General features: G+C 33.4%; 1 protein-coding gene across 1 annotated transcript in view; it reads right to left on the bottom strand.

Annotated features, from left to right (window-relative positions):
• The window catches only part of LOC307065007 (zinc finger CCCH domain-containing protein 13-like), a 32,030-nt gene extending 11,243 nt beyond the window's left edge, over positions 1-20,787 (bottom strand). Inside the window, exons 1-3 of the mRNA XM_079721751.1 lie at positions 20,666-20,787; positions 20,229-20,338; positions 17,483-17,594 (exon numbers count right to left, since the gene is read on the bottom strand). Of these exons, the coding sequence (XP_079577877.1) occupies positions 17,483-17,594; positions 20,229-20,338; positions 20,666-20,782 (339 nt within the window). The 5' untranslated portion in view covers positions 20,783-20,787. The remainder of the gene's footprint in view (positions 1-17,482; positions 17,595-20,228; positions 20,339-20,665) is intronic.
• Positions 20,788-21,294: the final 507 nt, after the last annotated feature.

Consider the following 21,294-nt stretch of genomic DNA (forward strand, 5'->3'; position numbering starts at 1 on the left):
GTGCTGAGAGTTCTTTCTGGGCATTACCAGACATAAAATTTGGCTGCTTAAAACACAAATTAATTTCTCTTTGTCTTCTTTTTAAAGAATTCTAGCATATAACTGCCCCTAAATTTTACTTATTTAGGTATGAAGTCATGTTGTAAGTATTATTGCTAAATGACATATATAGTTGCTGGTACGACAGCAGAGGCTGACAAATATCATTAAAAGATTATATAATTGTATCAGCCATGACAAAACGGTAAAAGGTCAAAAAAAGAGAAAGAAAAAAGAAATGCGCTCCTATTTGTACATAAGACAAAGGAGAAAAAGGAACACAATCTATTTTTATTCTTAAAACACATTTTGTGGAATATCAATGAAGAGCTATTCTATATCCCAGGTTAACTTTTGAATGTTCTGTAGATTACAACCACTGTAAATATACATTAGTATGTGCTATATCAAAAAATTTTCATAGAAAGTTATCTCCAAATTACTGAATAATATATTCTGGGTTTTTTTGTCTATAAGGTATCAGACTACATTTGTCTATATGTAGTTGTAATACCAACTACAAATGTAGTTGAAAAGGGTTTCAGAGAAGTAATTCTGGTACTGGAAAACAAAATAATCTGCAAGTTTGTAACAGAATGTTTTTAACAGATTTAGAAACAGATATAATAATCTCAATAAATTTCATTAATAATTTATGTATTTTATAATATTTACCCTACATATTGAAATTATATAATTTTTGTATTACCTATTTTTTTCCAATATGACTCTAATACTGGTCCCAGAGATCACATATAACTTCTATTATTAAGTAATAGAGACTGAATGCAGGCTTCAATATGTGGTGGGATTTCAAGTTAGGAGATATGTTTTTTCCTAATACTTTGTTACTATCCCACCTCAAATCATAATAGAGGAAATTACTTTGATAACACCTAAGGCTCAGGTCATTTTTTTAAATGTTGTATTTCCTCATTTTTCCACTTCAACAGTGTATAACTTGTTTAGGCATGTTATTCCTTGTAAAATAAAATTATTTCCCTCTTTCTCTGATCATATTCAAATATAAAGGGTCTGGTATTACTTGTCCCATGTAGTACAGCATGGTCTGCTCTTTCACCTTCCTGTAATTTCTTGAATAGAATGGACTATCATCTTATTGCTCTTATATGCAAACATATTAATTAGAGGTACAACCATTTGATTATTACGTATTCTAAATTAATCATTCTGGAACATGTACATGTTGAAATACTTGTTAAAGAACCACAATATTTTAGCCAGTACCCATGGGATGAGATATTTTATGAATTCAGAATTATTTGGATTTCAAAATATATTAAGTAACAATGCCAGTAGAGTCTGGAGCAGCAACCTATAATCAAATATACTGATATTTTTGCAGCAAAACATGAATTCACCGACTGGGTAAAGACTGTATAATAAGCTTCATATCAATTAAAATCAGGTTTTGCTGCCAAATAAGTCTATGCCTAACTTAGGAAAAATGTTTGGTTTTAAAAGTCTCTTAGGGCTTCCCTGGTGGTGCAGTGGTTGAGAGTCCGCCTGCCGATGCAGGGGACACGGGTTCGTGCCCCGGTCCGGGAAGATCCCACATGCCGCGGAGCAGCTGGGCCCGTGAGCCATGGCCGCTGAGCCTGCGCATCCAGAGCCTGTGCTCCACAACGGGAGAGGCCACAGCAGTGAGAGGCCCGCATATAGCAAAAAAAAAAAAAAAAAAAGTCTCTTACATCAGCAATGCAATAAATAATTGTGAACTTTACTTTCACTTTATTTCTACTTTATATTACATTCATATTTATTTCTTAAACATTATATGTATGGACAGATTATATTTATTATAAAATTTATTTTTAGCTAGTAAGGAGGCATTACCAAGAATATGATCTAAAAAGAAGTGTTGAGGCAAAAAGAATTGAAAACCAATATTAACTGGATTAGCAACCATAATAATAAAATGTTAGGGGTCTTTGATATAATATAATTCAATTTCCTACCCCATGATGAAAATTTTTTCCTAAATATTGTATAGTTATAGAAGTCCTCTAATAGAATAATTTCACGGACAAAAAGATTTACTCCCAAGGTCTCCACTGATAAGCTCTCCACTGTTGCATTCTTTGCCCCCATTTTCAGAAAGTTCTAAATATTAGAAAATTATTTCTTATACTGATCACAACTCTTTTATACCGCTCCAGAATTTCTATTGATTGGAACTAGTTCTGGCCTCTAGAATCGTGCAAAACAAATCTAATAATTCTTCCATGTGATAGCTACTTAAATATTTCAACACTGTCACTAAATCTCTTCAATATCTTCTTACATCAGGCCAAAGATACTCTACACACTGATCATACATGAACATTTCACAATTTTCATACCCCTCACTACTCGGTCATCTTCTCTGGGCACACTAATTTGCCAATGTTGCTTCAATAAAATGTGATAACTAAAATTAACCTAGTCCTGCCAGAGCAGCATAGAGCATATAGCTTCCACCTCTCCTAGTATAGAGCTGAAATTATTCTTGCATTAATGAACTTGTTTTGCGGTGGCGGGGGGGAGTCTGGGGTAGAGTTTAAATAAGAAACTATAATCTTATAAGTTATATAAATTTAAATTACAATCTCACATAAAATGAAGTCTAGAAATAGGGTAAACTTCAGGGCTGGGTGATGTAGTAACACAGTGAAATCACTGGAGACCAAATTTTCCTGTTGTTTTTTTCCTTTCTTGCAGCTCTGCTATTCCTACTGTTGACTTCACATTAAGGCATATTTCTTTTACCACGATGACAAGCAATCTAGGTTCACCCAGTGTGTGCCTCTCTACAAATAAGAATTTTTTCTTTCAGTTTGAGTAGGCCAACTTCAGTCACATGGCCACATCTGAATCAATAACTGATATCAAGATAATAGCCACAGGCTAAATAAATTAGGCCTGGTTCCTGAATCAACAGAATTAGCAAGGAGAATGGGATTATTATGACTAGATTAGACTAATGAGGGACTAGCAGTGAATCTGGGGTCAACTCCCCAGACCAAAATGCAGCTTCAAAATGAAAACAACTGAATGGATTCTGGGGAGTTCAAAGTAATTTATACTATACTTTTGGTACTACACTTCACCTCCTCAGAGTACAATGCCACATCTCTGACAACTGCATAGGCCATAAAGAAAAAGACACTTTCCGACCTAGTAAATGTTTCCTCTGTTCACCTTTACTGTTGCATTTTGGACAGAAGCTTCCTTAGAAGGAAGCTTCTAAGGTCATTTTCCATCGTCCTGATGTATATCCTTTTAGACATTCTCTGAGTAATGAAGGTCTCCTGGTAGTCAACACTCTCAATTTTACCAGAAAGCTTCTTTATTATATCCTCATTCTTGAAAAGCAGTTTTGCTGGGCTCATAACTATGGGTTCATACATTCACCTCAGCTTTGAAAATATCATTCCACTGTATTTTGGCTTCCATTATTGTTACTGATGGTATCAGTCTATCGTTCCTTTGTAGAAAGATCTGCCTTTTATCTCTGGGTGTTTCCAATATTCTCTCTATACCTCTCATGTTTTGCAGTTATGATATAATATCTACTTGATATGTATTGTGCTTTCTGCAGGCTTATATCTCATCAATTATGGAAAATTCTCAGCCACTATTTCTTTCAATATTGCCTTTCCCATTTTCTATTTTTTTCCTGGGATTCCAATTAGATGTACATTAGGTTCTCTACGTTTTTCCTCCACATTTATGAACCTCTTCAATATTTTCTATAACCTTGTTTTTATGTGCTGCATTCTGGATAAACTCTTCAACTCCATCTTCCAAGTCACCAGTTCTCTCTTCACAGATGGGCCCAAGGCTTAGTGTCTGACCAGCTCTAATACCTGTAAAAGTCTTAAAGTCACTACCGGCTTTCACACTTGCTGCTCAATCCTTGGTTTCAATTCTGTCTTTGTTTTGCTGCTGTTTACGTTCTTGAGAAAGCACGTCAAACCCTTCTTTCAGCAGCTCGAGTTAAAGTTAATGTTAATCCAAAGTTTTCTTCTGTCATTTACTATCACATATTATATCAAAGCTATTAACAATTCAAAAAGCTATTATTAATTTTTAAAAGATTATGGTTCTCACCTTAATGTTTTCAAAACTTTTCAACTGGACGCTTCTGATCAAGGCTAAAAACTTTTAAATAATGAACAATGTTTATTGTGGTTTTTTGGCCTGAATATTAGCCCAACAACTTAGCTCAGTATACAGCTTTTAGGACAGATATAACTGACATTTTGAAATTTTAAAATGATTCACAGATGTGCAATTTCAGATCCTTTCAACACTATAGAAACACAGACGGTAAAGAAACTTAGATCTACACTAAGGAAACTGTAGTTTATTTTGTTTATACTATACTGAAGAAAACCCCCCTAATAGGGTTATCAGAGATTTTCTTTTATGAAGTGGTCATAAAAATTATACTAGCTCATCTCAGAATAAGCAGAGTCACAAATAAACAAATAAGATTATAAACTTCAAAAAACAGTCAACAGATACAGGTCATCTCCAAGTACCACATTTTAAAAATTACAATGAAGAGAGAACAACTATTAATATTTCTGTATCTATGTACCAACTAATACAGCACTGAAGAGCACAGCTACAGGAGATGGGGAGTGAACTAGACAGAAGCATACTACTAACAAGATACTCTAAAAGACATTCTCAAACCAAGACAGATCAAGTAGACAAAGATATGAAAACTACAGGAGATCAAAACAACAGATGTTTCAGATATACTTTAGAACCTGAAAGCCAAAAAATAGAAAATATACCTTCTTTTTAAGCATATACAGAAAATTCAGAAAAACTGACCATATCTTAGGCCACAAAGAAAATCTTATCAAATCTGAGAAAAAGAAATACAAAAAGCAATAATATAAAAGTTATTTTTAAAAAATCAAAAGAATACACACAAAAAACAAACAAAAGGCTCTTCAATCTGAAAAATTTTAAACATGCCATTAAGCAATTATTGGACCACAGGTGAAATACAAACCTAAAGATGAGAATTCCTTAAAAATAATGACAATGAAAGCATGATATATGAGATCCATGGAATTCAGCTAAAGCAGTTATCAGAAAAATGCTTATAGCATTAAATACATGTGTGTATATGAAAATAAATAAATGTTCCACCAATTCAAAAAAGAAAAGGAATACAATAAACCAAGGAGGGAATTAATAAAGAGAAATAAATGTGTTGAAAAGAGAAAGAACTAATATATAAATCCAAAAGCTGATGCAAATAAACCACTGACTAATGAAGAAAACAGGGAAAAAGCACAGGTATTCAAAATCCTATATGACAATGTGAAAGTAGCCATTAGAACAGAGAAAACTGAAAAACGTGATTTCTTTGCACAACTCTATGCAAACTAGCTTAAAAACCTAGACAAAGTACATAATATTCTAGAAAAAAAAATTAACAAAACTGACTTAAAGTCAAAAGTCTATTAATTTCCACTGGAAAAATAAATTACTTACAGAACTTCTTCATAAAATAGTACCAGACTCAGGTGGTTTCACATGGGAATTCTACCAAACCTTTCAAGAGCAGAAAATCCTGATACCACTTAAGATATTCCAGAGCAAAGAATAAGGAATATTTTGTTATTATAAGGTACTTGGACTACCTGTGAAGTGCTACAGTATTATTTGAAAGTAGACTTGAATTAATCGTAAATGTAACTGCAAACTCTAGGGAAACCACTAAAAGAGTAAAAATAACAAGTATAATTGACATGTTAAGAAAGGAGAGAACATGTAATAGTATAAAATGCTCAATTCAAACCATAAAAGGCACAAAAACAGTGGAAGTCAAAAAACAGGAACAAAGAACAGTGGTATAACAAATAGAAAACAATAACAATTACAGTGGATATTAATACAACTGTATCAATAATTACTTTAAACATCAATAGACTAAACACACCAATTAAAACACAGAGATTGTCAGAGTGGATCAAAAAACAAGACGCAGCTAGCTATATGTTGTCTATGAGAAACCAACTATAAAAATAAAGACATAAATTAAAAGGAAGGGGATGGAGAAAGATATACTATGCTAAAGAGAGAGGGAGTAGATATGTTAATTTCAGACAGGCAGACTTCAGAATAAGGAAAGTTAGCAAGGACAAAAGGGCATCACATAATGATAAAGGGGACAATTCTTCAAAAAGACATAACAATCCTTAGTATATATGCACCTAACAACAGTGTCAAAATATATGAAGTAAAAACTGATATTACTGCAAGGAGATATACATGATCCACTAATACATTTGGAGACTTTAACACCCCTCTATAAGAAATGTACAGATTCAGCAGGGAGAAAATTAGCAAGAACACAGTTGAAATCAAAAGCACATTCAATCTATTGGATATAACTCACATCAATAGACTACTTCATCTGGTGACAGTAGAAAACACATTCTTCTCAAGCTCACACGGAAGGAACATTCTGGACCATTTTATGGACCATATTCTGGACCATAAAACACATTTTTAAAAGAACAAAAATCATATAATGTCTAACCTCAGACCACAATGGAATTAAACTGGAAATTAATAATGGAAAGATAGCTGGATAATCCCCAAATATGTGGAGATTAAATGACACACTTCTACTTAACACATGGGTCAAAGAAGAAATCTCAAGAGAAATTTCAAAATATTTCAAACTAAATGAAAATAAAATACAATTTATCAAAATTTGTAGGATGCAGTGAAAGCAGTGTTTAGAGAAAAATTTATAGCATTGAATTCATATGGTAGAAATGAAGAAAGCTCTAAAATCAATAATCTAAGTTTCCACTTTAGAAAACTTCAAAAAGAAGAGCAACTGAAATCTAAAGTAAGCTGAAGAAAAATAACAAAAATCAGAGCAGAAATCAATGAAACTGAAAACTGGAAATCAACAGAGAAAGCCCAACAAAACCAAAAGCCAGTTCTTTGAAAAGATCAAGCTTCTATGCAGGCTAACTAAGAAAAAAAGAGAGAAAACAAAAATTACCAATATCAGAAACAAAAGAAGAGACATCACTACAGATTCCAAGGACATTTAAAGGATAATAAAGGAATACTATGAATAATGCTATGCCCACAAATTTGATAACCTAGATGAAATGGACTAATTACTTGAGAGACACAATCTGTCAAAACTCACACATCAAGAATAGACAATCTGAACAGACTTATATCTACTAAAGAAACTGAATCAATAATTAATAACCTTTCAAAACATAAAGCACCAGGTCTATATGGGTTCATGTGTGAATTCTATCAAACATTTAAGAAAGAACTTATACCAATTCTCTATAGTCTTTTCCAGAAGACAGAAGCAGAGGGAATATTTACAGAATTATTCTGAGGCCAGCATTAATACCTAAATATCTAATACCAAAACCAGATGAAGACACTACAAGAAAAAAAAAAAAAAAAGGACCAAGATCTCTCATGGGCATTGATGCAAAACTCCTGAACACCAAAATATAAGCAAATGAAATCCAACAATATATAAAAATAATTATACACCACAACCAAGTGGGATTTATACCAGATATGCAAGGGTGGTTCAACATTCAAAAGTCAATTAAGGTAATTCATCACATCAACAGACTAAAAAAGAAAAAAAAGACACAATCATATCAATAGACAAAGAAAAAGTATTTGACAAAATCCAACACTCATTCATGATAAAAACTCTCAACAAACTAGAAACAGAGGAGAACTTCCTCAATTTGATAAAGAACATCTATACAAAACCTACAGTTAATATCATAATTAATGGTGAGAAACTTTCTTGCTAACCTCAGGAACAAAACAAGGAGATCCCCTCTCACCATTCCTTTTCACCATCATAATGTAAGTCCTAGCTAATGCAATAAAACAAGAAAAGGACATAAAAAGTATACAGATTGAGAAGGAAGAAATAAGTGTCTTTGTTCACAGATGACATTATTGTCTATGTATAAATTCTGAAAGAATCAACAAACCTGTAGGTTGCTTTGGGTAGCATGGATATTTTAACAATCTTAATTCTTCCAATCCATGAGTACGGTATATCTTTCCATTTATTTGTGTCATCTTCAATCCCTTTCATCAATGTCTTACAGTTTTCAGGGTACAGGTCTTTCACCTCCCTGGCTAAATTTATTTCTATGTATTTTATTCTTTGTGAGGCAGCTGTAAATAGATTTTTCTTAATTTTTCTTTCTGATAGATCATTATTAGTGTATAGAAATGCCACAGATTTCTGTATATTAATCTCAGAGCCTGCAACTTTACTGAATTCATTTATTAGTCTAAAAGTTTTTCTGGTGGAGTCTTTAGGGTTTTCTATATATAGTATCATGTCACCTGCAAATAGCTGTGTATATATATTTTAAAGTAGCGGGATAATCCAATAATTTAGTTTTTAGGTTACCTATAGGGAAAAAAGTAGAGTGATCAAGAGATAAAAGGCAGACTTTCCTGAATGTAACCTGTTCTGTAGATTTAACTTTGAAACCATAAGGTACCTTATTAGCCCAGTAGGCATCAGTCTCATAACTTTGAAACCATGAAAATGTTTTATATACTTAGAAAACAAAACTGTATTTTTAAAAAAACCCTAAAACTAAAATCAAAATTTAATGAATCAACCCAACTTCATCAATTTTGTGGTTTAACCACATAGACAACTGTTCAAGTGACTTAAAATACAATAATTTGCACTTTGCTATAGAGCAGAAACTAACACAACACTGAAAATCAACTACACTCCAATAAAAATTAATTTTTAAAAAATACAATAATTTGACTATCTCTTCCTAAAAAACATATATCACAGATATTTCCCTCACGGGATAGATATATCCTAAGAACTACAAAGACATCTTAAACTGTTCGAAGTAATCATATTATTAGTAATACTATTGTTAATTATTATTCTGGAACTATTAAATGTAAGATAATGCAAATGAATGTCAACAGGGACTAAAATTTTCAGCATAAAAGTGATACAACTATAAAATCAAAGAATTAGGTAAAAGTCTTGCAATTCTAAATTTGAACTATTTGAACTCATGTTTGCTTGCATGTTCTTAAAGAGAAGATACATATGTATTGCCTAGGTGAAATACAATGAAAAGCCCTAAAAATGACTAAACTAGTGGTTTCCAAGTAGTGGTCCTGAAATACCATCTCCCAATAAAAGAACCAGGGCTGTAGGTAGGGGAAAATGGCTGACTCCAAGTAGAGGATATAAAATATATACAACGAGCTGGGAACATCTTAACAGAAACAAAGAAACTATCAAGGACTACTGAAGCTGTGTCAATACAGGCAGGATATAGTTGGACTTCATCAAAGTTAAAGGGTATCTTTAAAGACACCACAGGGACTTCCCTGGCAGTCCAGTGGTTAAGACTCCGTGCTTCCACTGCAGGGGGCATGGGTTCGGATCCCTGATTGGGGAACTAAGATCCTGCATGCTGCACGATGCAGAAAAAAAAAAAAAAAAAAGACACCACAAAGAAAATGAAAAGGCAAGTCACATACTAGGAAAATATATTTGCAATACACATATCCTACAAATGACTGGTGGTATTCAGAACATATAAGAGCCACAAATCTGTAATAAGACAAACAGCCCAACTTATAAGCAAAAGACATAAATAGACACTTCACAAAAAATATATAAAAGGCCAATAAACACATGAAAAGATGCTCAACATCACTAATCATCAAGAAATGAAAATTAAGGGACCTCCCTGGTGGCTCAGTGGTTAAGAATCTGCCTGCCAATGCAGAGGACAAGGTTCGAACCCTGCCAGGAAGATCCCACATGGCATGGAGCAACTAAGCCTGTGCACCACAACTACTGAGCCTGTGCTCTAGAGCCCGCAAGCCACAACTACTGAGACTGCACGCCACAACTACTGAAGCCCTTGCGCCTAGAGCCCGTGTCAGCAACAAGAGAAGCCACTGCAATGAGAAGCCCACACACCGCCACAAACAGTAGCCCCTGCTCGCCGCAACTAGAGAAAGCCTGCATGCAGCAACGAAGACCCAACACAGCCAAAAATAAATTAATTAATTTTTAAAAAAGGACAGGCAAATTAAAACCACTATATACCCAGTAGAGCAATGCCAAGTGTTGGCAAGAATGTAGAGCAACTGAAACTCTCATACACTGTGGGTTGAGGATGTAAAATGGAATAACCACTAGGGAAAACTACTTGGCAGTTTCTTATAAAGTTAAAAGACACATAACATACACATAACATATGACTCAGCAATTCCACCTCTAGGTATTTACCCACAGAAAACTATGTCCACACAAAGACTTGTACACAAATGTTCATAGCAGCTTTATTCATAATAGCCAAAATAACCAGAAAACCATATGGCCAATAGCCATAATAACCAGAAAACAACTCTAATGTCCATCAACTGGGGAATGGATAAACAAATTTTGACATATCCATATAATAAAACACTAACCCACAATAAAAGGAACTGTTGACACATACGACAACATGGCTGCATTTCAAAAGTACTGTGCTAAAAGAACCAAGACCCAAGAATATATAATATCTGATTCCATTATAGTGACAGATCAGAGGTTGTCAGGAGCCTGGTTTGAGAGGGGACTGACTCTAAAAAGACATGAAGATACGTTCTGGGTTGATGGAAATGTTCTGTATCTTCATTGTGGTGGTGGTTATACAGGTGTGTACATTTGTCAAGATTCAAATGGTACACTTAAAATGAATACATTTTATAAAGTAAACTTTTAAACAGAGCTCAGGATCTAATATAAAGACCTCCCACAAGCTAAGGAAGGGACATTTGAAGGAAAAGAAAAAAAAAAAAGGAACAAAAGAATAATAGTGGTACTGGATTAGAGTTAAGAGACACCAATAAGAACTCATGTTTAGTTCAATACAGATAAAGACGGTTGCTTGTAATATTTATAGATATATGCATATACACCAATTAGTATACACTCATATATTTCATTGCTCTGTCAGCTGAGAGGGCCTAAAAAAAACACCACCCCAGTAGGAACAAGCACACCTAGTGCCAGATTTTAGCGCTCTCTCTCTCTCTCTATCTCCTAGCCATCAGAGAAAAAGCCCGTGCTACCCATACAAAGAGGTCCACATCAAGAGAAACTGAGGCCTCCAGCTGACTTCCAGCATCAACAACCAGACATGGGAGTGAAAAAAATCTTCAAATGATTCCTGCCTCCAGCATCCTAGTACTTTAGCTGAGGTTCCAGACATAAAGAAAGAGATAAGCCATGCCTACTGTGCCCTTTCTGATTTCCTGACAGAATCCATGAACAAAATAAATGGTTGTTTTATGCCAAGGTTTGGCAACTGGAACTCCTTTTAATACTATCAAAAGATATTAAACATTTGCAGATCATACAAGGCTAAAGACATATTTTTTATATAAAATGAACACATTTTAATCTACATTTAAAAATCACAGTAATCAATCACGTACTATATATACATTATCAAATTCCTACCAGGTGGTATATAATGTATCTCCACTTACACCCTTCCCCTTCTCTTCTAAACCTTTTCCTTTGAAATGGGTAAACAACACTCATCTGTTCTACTTAATCCTATACTCACTTCTCATATTTTTAATTTGGTGACTCTCTACTCTTGCTGTTTTACATTTACTGTGTTTTATTCTTTCCAAAGAATTTTCACATGTACGTCCTCACTTGGTTCTCACTATAACTTGTGACATATTGGTGCAAGAGACTTACTCAGGATAGTTACAAAACTGTTAATAAGGCCTTCTAAGTTAAAGTCCTCCATTGCATGAGTCAGCTTTTTATAACACATCTAGTCCTATCTCCTTCCTTATCAGTGAAACTTTTTCCTCATCTAGCCAGAAATATCAAGATGTAGAAAAAGAACAAGGGAATTTTTTTAGGTGGTGGGGGAGGGAAATGAGGGACAGGAATAGAACTGGGCAGGGGTCTATGAAGCAAAGCTAATAATCATGTATACATTCTGGGAGGTACAGTTCCCAGAGACAGAAAGCTTCATGCTAGAATCAGTTCTCAATTCAGAATACCAGAGAACAAAGCACTAAGGGTAGGTCAAAATCAATTGTCGTGTGCAAAGTCAAAATCAGTGGTAGCCTGTAAAATGTCTGAAAGAGGCTGGAAGTTGGATAATCAACTTGAGATTCAGCTAAAGACTGAGATCTGAAAAAGTAATTTGCATAGTAGTCATCTTAAATAGATCCAGAGTGGAAGTGAGGATAAATATCAAGTCTAAATAGATTCTCTGAAGATAAGTCATCAGGTTGAGGTGGAGTAGGAAATGATCAAAATGACCTTTGAAAAAATACTGGATAAGGCAAAGGGAACATCATTCTGAAGTCTCAAAAGAAAAACTTCTGAAAATGACTTATTATTGGAACCAGAGAAGGTCATTAAAATGACAGATTAAGAAAAAATATTTTTAAATATATTACACAGATCAGTTGAAACATTATTCCAATGGTTTTAATTTCATATATGAGAAAGCAGATTGATAAAAAAGATTAAGACTTTAAAAACAAAGATCATGAAAAATACTGGAGATGGATGGTGGTAAAGATTGCACAACAATGTGAATATACTTAATGCCACAGAACTGTACACTTAAAAATGTTTAAAATGGTACATGTATAATGTATTTTCTAACTTAAAAAAGAAAAAAAATGATTTAAAAGATCAATTCATCCAAATAAACTCAGACCATTGCCCATCTGCTCTAAGGTAAGATTTCAGGTGAGCAGGGGATGCTCACAGTGCATCTCTAAATCCTAAACTATTAGATATCCTCCCACAATGATGAATTATTTTATACTTTCTCGAATGTGGCCACAAAGCTTCTCTTAAGAGACAAAGATCCCCTATAGCACATGCATGCCCTAATCATCAACAAATGCTTGAATGTTCCTCCTGACTCTATATTCACAGGTCTCATTTTGCTTTCAAAGCTATTTTAATTTTGTGCTCGAATTATGTAAAATAACAAGTCTCTGTTATAGAAGAAGAAAACACAATTCAATTACTGCATGTGAAAAGTTCTATAGACTGGTGGAAAGTATCCAGTACCATAAAAATATGTTTATTATTTCATACCTGTTCTAAAATAGCATATTAGTGTCTGTGCAAATACAGAAAACAGTGCCAAAAGTTAGTAGTCCACGATGCTGTGAGTCTAGTGTACAGAAGGAGCCTTTCCATCTTAGTTAATAGCATGGAAAGCCCGTAGTTAGGCTTAACACCTCCCCTCCACCCATTCTTTTGGTCATCAAATCCTACTGACACTACCTCAAATTAGCCTCTCACCATGTTAAATTCAGTTCCATTATGTTAAGCATGGTTCTGATCACCTAGACCAGCCAACATGTCCAAAATATTGCCAATGCAACATATGACCAACATAAAAAATTATTAACAAGATATTTGACTTTCTTTTTTTCATACTAAGTCCTTGAAATTCAGTATGTATTTTACACTTACAGCACATCTCAATTCAGACTAGCTACACTTCAAGTGCTCAACAGCCCCACTGGACAGTGCAGACCTGAGACCATCAGGACTTCTCAACAATGGCTGCACATAAGAATCACTTTTCATTTATTCAGTAAGTGAACTTACTAGTTCCAGGGTCTGGAGATGAATTGGTAAACAAGATAGATCTCTTCAGCCCTCATCTCACATGCCGTTAATTCTTTCACTCTAGGCACACAGCTTCACAGGTTCTCAAACACACTAGTCCTTTAAAACTCCTTGTTATTGTGTTGGTTTTCTTCCTCTTCCTACACTCTCACCCATTCCCTCCTTCATCCCATCTATCCTTCAACATCCAGTGCAAATGTCATTTTCCTCTGGTTCCCCAGGCAGTTATTTATTCCCTCCACTGTGAGCTTTGCTCATCTCTCTCTGACATACTACCACAGTCTATAGCATTACAGTTTACCTATTTATGAATTTGTCTCTCCACAAGTTCAGGGTTTATCAACCTCAGACACATTGGAGCTGAGGTCAATAGCAGAGAAACGGTGGAATTAGTTTGCAGAAAATCACACACATCCTATCTTAGCCATGCTATGTTATCTATGCGATACTTGCCCCTACATAAACTACATCTGATTTTCCCACAGAAATTCATTACGTGAAAATCAAGTCACACATGTTACAATAGGGAATGTACCATAGAAATGATCAGCACCTGTTTTTGTGCCAGATATAGCACTCAAAATAATACCTGCTATCCTAACTTATTAACAGTTTTCTCTAAGTTTGGATAGTGAATTCCCTAAAACCTGACTACTCTTGAATCTTGAGACTTTATCCCTTAGGTGTGCATGAAGCTAAGTGCCTTTGAGGGCTATCTCATCTAAGGAAAGCAAGAATCAGGCTTTAAAAGTCTTAACAAAATACTAACTTTGCTGTCTACTAAAATGATTATGCTGAACATATAAACCTTTACAATCAACAACTACTTACACTTAGATATCTGTTAAAAACCTCAATCTCCAATGCCGATATTCATCTCCTATTAAGAGCCTAAAACCAATTTATATTTGAGAAAAAAGGCTAAGAGCTATTCTAATACCAGTACATACCATTTATTAAGCTGTCACATTGGAAGAGTCAGTCATACTTGTTTTACATATATTTTCTTCACAGCAACACAATAATATAGCTATCACCTCCATTTTACAGATAAGGAAACTGACAGTAGCATTAAATAACAATTCCTAAAGTAATGTGTTCAGAATATGAATTCCAGATGTCTGCCCTTTACAATAAGTACAATCCACCTAGTGGTATGCTGGAGCCAGGTCACACTGACTCAACAAGAGCTAACTGTTAAATTTTTAGGAACTGCACAAGCTGTAACTAAAAATTAAATTACAAAAACTAACAACTAAATAAGTAATATTAAAAACAACAGTACTAATTATTCAAAACTCACTTCCCAAATATTTTAGTATACTTTACTCTTGTGGTTAATAACATTTATTGTGTGTGTGTATTCCCACACTTCCCAACTCTGTATTCAGTGATACCATTTTAGTAGCTTGAAACTGACCATGATGGGAGTATTTACACCAAAGAAATTGATAAATCCTACAAAGTATGGCTTTCTTTTTTTCTGAGTGGTTGTTAAACATATACCAGCAAACCATGGAGTCCATTCATTATTCTGAAATAAAAAGTTATTTCAAAATGCAACACACATGCTCAGACCCTACCCAGAAATTCTAATTCAGTAGATTAAGGATAAAGTACCTGCGTGTGTATTTTGAAAAAGACCATTTCTCCTCCAAAAGGATTTTGATACATACCGCCAGCTGAGAACTACCATTTGAGATTTCTAAAACGGTTTTATGTATCATATCAGACATTAGAAAGCTACATACTTAAAACTGCATTACTTTAAGTCCCCAAAGATGTCTTTACAAACTATAATATAAAACTGTGACACAGCTTTTTTTCAAGGATCAAAATAGCCAAAAGAAAGCTTCTATATATCTAAAATTATCAAAGAGGTTGCTGCTTATACAATTCAGTAACTTTCGTAAAAAGGCTATAATGAGCCAACTAGATATCCATATGCAAAAGAATGAGGTTGGACTCTTACCTCACACCATAAATAAAAATTAACTCAAAATGGATCAAAGATTTAAATGCAAGAGCTAAAGCTCTAAGATTCTTTGAAGAAAACATAGGCATAAATCTTTCTGACCTTGAATTAGACAACAGTTTCTTAAATGTGACACCAAAAGCACAACAAAAATATAGATAAATTGAATTTCATCAAATTAAAAACATTTGTTTTTTAAAGGACACCATCAAGAACATGAAAAGACAACCCACAGAATAGGAGAAAATTTTTGCAAATCATATATATAAGGGACTTAGATTCAAAATACATAAAGAATTTTTACAAATCAACAATAAAAAGACAACCCAATCTAAAAATGGACAAAGGATCTGAATAGACATTTCTCCAAAGAACATATACAAATGGCCAATAAGCACACAAGAAGATATTCAACATCACTAGCAATCAGGGAAATGCAAGTCAAAACTACAATGAGATTGCCGATAGGTATAATCAAAAAATTAGGTAACAGCAAATTTTGGCAAAGATGTAGAGTACTGGAAATCTCACACACTGATGTAAAGAACTTAAAATGGTGCAGCTGCTTTGGAAAACATCCTAGCAGTTCCTCAAAAGGTTAAACATAGTTACCACATGACTGAGCAATCTCACTCCCAGATATAAACTCAAGAGAAATAAAAACATATGGCCACACAACAACTTGTATACAAATGTTCATAGCAACATTATTCATAAGAGCCAAAACATGGAAACAACCCCAACATTCATCGACTGATGCATGGATAAACAGAATGTGATATCTCAATACAATGGAATATTATTTGGCAAAAACAAGAAGTGAAATACTGATACATCCCTTAATCTTTCACAAACCTTGAAAACACTATGCTAAGTGAAAGAAGCTAGTGACAAAAAAACTCACATACTGTATGACTCCATTTATATAAATATCCAGAATAGGCAAATCTACAGTGACAGTAAATGGAATAGTGCTTGCTCAGGGCTGGTGGTCAACTGAGGGGCTAGGGAAATGACTGCTAAAGGTTATGGGTATTCTTTCTGGGGTGATGAAACTGTTCTAAAATAGACTGTGGTGATGGATGCATGACTGAATATGTGAAAAGCTGCCCAAGTGTACACTTTAAATGGATGAACTGTATCTCAATAAATTCATTGCAAATGCACACACAAGAGCACGATAAATTTCTTAAAAAAAAAAAAAGATCTGGGAAATTTCCATTCCTGACAAACATCTATGTTTTCTTTTAATCAATAAACAACATCATAAATTGTGCTTCTCTTTTGGTTTCACCACTAAATTCTGTGATCATACGTGCTTTCTAGTTCAGTTTCTGTCACCACCATGCCTTGCCTTCACTGTTTTAATTTAAAAGTGTTGTACTGCAAGGCACTTCAACCCTTCTTGGAAGCAGGCAGGAAACGATGGCTGGCTGAATTCTGAAAACGTAAGAATACATTTACGTACTCATGATGTCCACCATGGCACAGAAACCCTATGAAGTTCAGCTTGAGCTCTGCCAACCAGGTCCCTTCATTTTAACTACCACCAAGAACTAAAATGGTAAGAATTGTGAGTTTTTCCAGAGGACTTTTTCCCTCTAAATTACATTATCCATATAGAACACTGTAATGCAATATTACACATTTACCATATATTTAGCACACAAGATAATATTTAAAATAGAACATAAATAATAAATCACTACTGAAATTTAACTTTGTTTTGGGAAATTCATTCCTACCCTAACAGGTGAGGATGACTCCTCTGTATTTCGTTTCTGGGACTCAGTGTCCACATCTTGGCGCTTGTTCTTCATTCTTTCTCTAAGATCCCCTGTAGGTCTTTCTGGTGACCTTTGAACCAAAAAACAAAAACAAAACAAAAAACAAAACAAAACAACAAAAATCTATATTTATATAACATTTTATAAGAATATATTTAAAGAAATAACCTCACAAATCTCAATATAGTTTTTCTACTATCCATGGCTACTAAAGTTCAGAAAAACAATTAATAAATTTCAGCTTATATATTAATATATAAAAAAAATATAAGCATCACTTACAAGTTTTCTCCCAATACCAATCAAAATGCATACACTAAAACTCCATGGGGTGGCAGGTACTGGTGATATTAATAAGAAACTATAGGTGAGCTGAGAGAAAGGAATTTGTAATTAATAGCTTAATTTGTTTTCCTATGAATCACATAAATATATTACTTATATTTGAAAGCAAAAAGTAGGAAGGTAAAGTTTTAAACCACAGCACTGCAAAATTAATCTAGAAACAACAGTATTATCATCTATACACGTATATGGTTGGATGCAACATCAACAACTGTGAAAATATTTTACGCATCTCAAGAATGAAAGCAAATACAGGAATTTTTAATGTTATTCTTACAATTCTTCTTAAATTTGAAATTATTTCAGAATAGAAAGTAGTTGAAAAATTCAAAGCAAGATTTTCAACAGTGAGTTTATACTCTGCTTTTATACTCTTGTTTTTAATTAAGGAAAAATATACATATTTATATTTAACACTGGTAAAGCTTCATAATTTATACTAGCAATTTGATAAATGGCTGTTCAATTATTTTCACACCATCACTAAGTGAGAAAAATAAAGCAGAGGTAGAAAACAAACTGCCTTTATAGACTATTCCTAGAGCACCATTAAAAGAGGGCAATAGTTGTTAAGGAATTATGTCCCTCTTTAGCCACCAAAAAAAATGTGTATAATGTCTTTAAAAGATATAAACAAATTACAAAAATATTCACATCTATTTCAAGTAATAGCTGTTCAATCAAATCGAGTCCTTTATCAATCATTAATACAAATCACATGATTAGTGAAAAAATAATTTCAGTCAATTCACTTTAAAGGAGCTCATTAACATTTACATGCACATTTTATAGATTTATATTAAATGTTTTAACAGTTAAAGCTGAACTGGTAAATGGAACTTCTTATTAAGAACCAGCACTTAAATGCTTTAAATTATAATTATGATGCACATGTAAATTTTATGTGCCCTAGTTTCCTTTATATAATAAGACAGTTTATTATAAACTTGTTTCTATCCTAACAGTACCTAACAGAATGCTCTACATACAGTGAATGCTCAGTGACTTAAATGATTTGTGACTAAGTAAGCATTTCTGAAATACATTACTTTTCTTTCCATCTCTGAATCACATTATGAATTATATTTCTCTTCCTTACAAAAAAAAAGGGAAAATACACAAATACAAAGGAAGTTATTGGGGAAAAAAATGCACAAAATAGCAAAATTATAACAAAAAATCCTTTATTCTAAATCTAGTAATGACACTACTTTTTTCCATTTTAGACAAATTTCTCTGCCCATTTTCCTCACAACCATCTCTTGTATAAAAATTTTGAGTATGTTAATGTCACAGATAAAGTAAAGCATGTATTAAAAGTACAGTAATAATATAAGAAAAACATTAAAATTATTGAAACAGTTTCTCCAGGTATGTGTTTGTTTATACAGGTATTAAACTTATAAAGACTAACTTTCCCACATTGACAGAAAGGACAGATGACAATCTAAATACAAATAAAACAGAGTACCCAGCATCACAAGTAACCTAAAAATGTACACATTTAAGTGAACAGAAAGTCAGCTAATGTTAAGGTTTTGAATTTTAAGTTCTGTTAAACTTCAAAATCTATACACATACACAAAAATTCACCCAATTAAAAAGGAAATCTCCAAATGCTAATGTTCAGTTTTTACACTGTTGCTGAAGCCAACGCAATCAGCACATTCAATTTTAGGACTAGGTAAATCAGTTGTTTACCAATCAAGTTTAAACTGCTTTTGTGACAATTTAAACACCATAACAAAATCATCATGAGGGAGCCAAAAGAAAACTAAAAGATTTTTATTAGGAAAGTCTAATTTAGCCTTGCCTTTATTAAAAGAAAAATGATATTCTAAAGAGGTAGTACATTTATCCACATATAAATACATACTTTCATTTACCTCAATATATTGTGATAAGAGATTTGGCAAATGCATTTTAACCTACAGAGCTTGCATTAGATTATCTTTTGTAATTAAGATTTGAATTTAGAACATCTTAAAAAGCTAAAGTTATGCTTATTTAAATTTTACTATTTTAAGAGTTGAAAGTAGTCTCTCCTTACTAAAAGCAAATCCATGAAATTCTGCCATCTTAAACAGCACTTTAATACATAATTGGGGGGCAGGGCATGAAAGTAAGCCATACATATATTACAAAAACAAATTTTTGAGGAAATTAATTTTAAAGCAAACATCTTTATTAATCTTGAAATTAACAACTAAAAAATCCTGTAGACCTTTGCTATTGATAAGACTACCACCAAAATAGAAAATCTGACCAAACATATGGTAGTATTTCAGATTTTTATACTAGATAAATTACAAAAGCCATCTTCTAATAGTATATGAATAATTCAAAGTTCTCAATTTACCTTCTATAATTGCTGCTATAACCTTTACCACGGGGTGAAGGGCCATGTACGAATCTACATGTGTTTCCATAGAGGCAGTTGCCAGTCTTCAGCCAGTTACGGCACTGTGTCTAAGAGACAGATATTACTATGTAAATTTCACATTTAGTCATATTTATTTCTGGAAAAAAAAGATGCTAGTGGGACAAAATTTAAATAAATGCTATCAAAATTCCAACTAACCTGAGATATATTACTCCCCAAATAATAAAAACATCAAAAAAAAAAGCCCATAAACCCTAATGCCCATCTCACTCCTTTTTTATGAAACACATTTCTAAAAATTTACTAAACAATATTCCTACAATACAACAACCTATTCACTTTTGTGATATAAATAAGAAGTTGAAGAACAGGAATTCAAGAAAACCCCTGTGACTGTACTAGTGACAACTCACCTCTGCTGTACTGCCAGTGCTGGGTCCAAGCCTCTCAAATACACTGGGTCTTCGGGATGTGCTATCAGATATGGTCTTGGTATTTTCCACTGTGACCTTCCTTCTAATTTTTGACATTTTGTACTACTTTAACCAAAAAAGAGAGAGGCAAACTGTAAAATTCTTCAGTTTTAAATAACTGAGCCAATAACTTACAAGTAGATAAAATGGTAGATAAGATAACACTGCAAAATTACAGGGGATTTTTCTCAGAAGAAAAAAGTCATAGGAGAGGTCACAAGTAAACAGAGGTAAACAAACTATCTTCTAAGACATACCTTAGTGAATTTAGAACAATTCTGAATCTTTTGGCTAGAATTTTACCTCTTCTACAGAGTGAGTAAGATTCTACTCACACGGTTAAGTTTCCATAGTACATTCAATTTCAGAAAACACACTATAAAATGTTTAGTTTCTAAGTTCCTTATAAAAGTTGTTCCAAATTTAATAACTGTCTTTTAAAGAAAGTTGTGCTATCATTCTCCATCAACTAGTTAACGGTTAAAGAAAGCTTTGCCAAAAATAAAATCAGGTAAGAATTTTAGTCAGAGTAGAAATTATGTTTTACACAGTTTAAGTGATAACATCAG

The sequence above is a fragment of the Hyperoodon ampullatus genome, assembly GCF_949752795.1.
Source record: "Hyperoodon ampullatus genome assembly, chromosome: 16".
Taxonomy (NCBI): Eukaryota; Metazoa; Chordata; class Mammalia; order Artiodactyla; family Ziphiidae; genus Hyperoodon; species Hyperoodon ampullatus.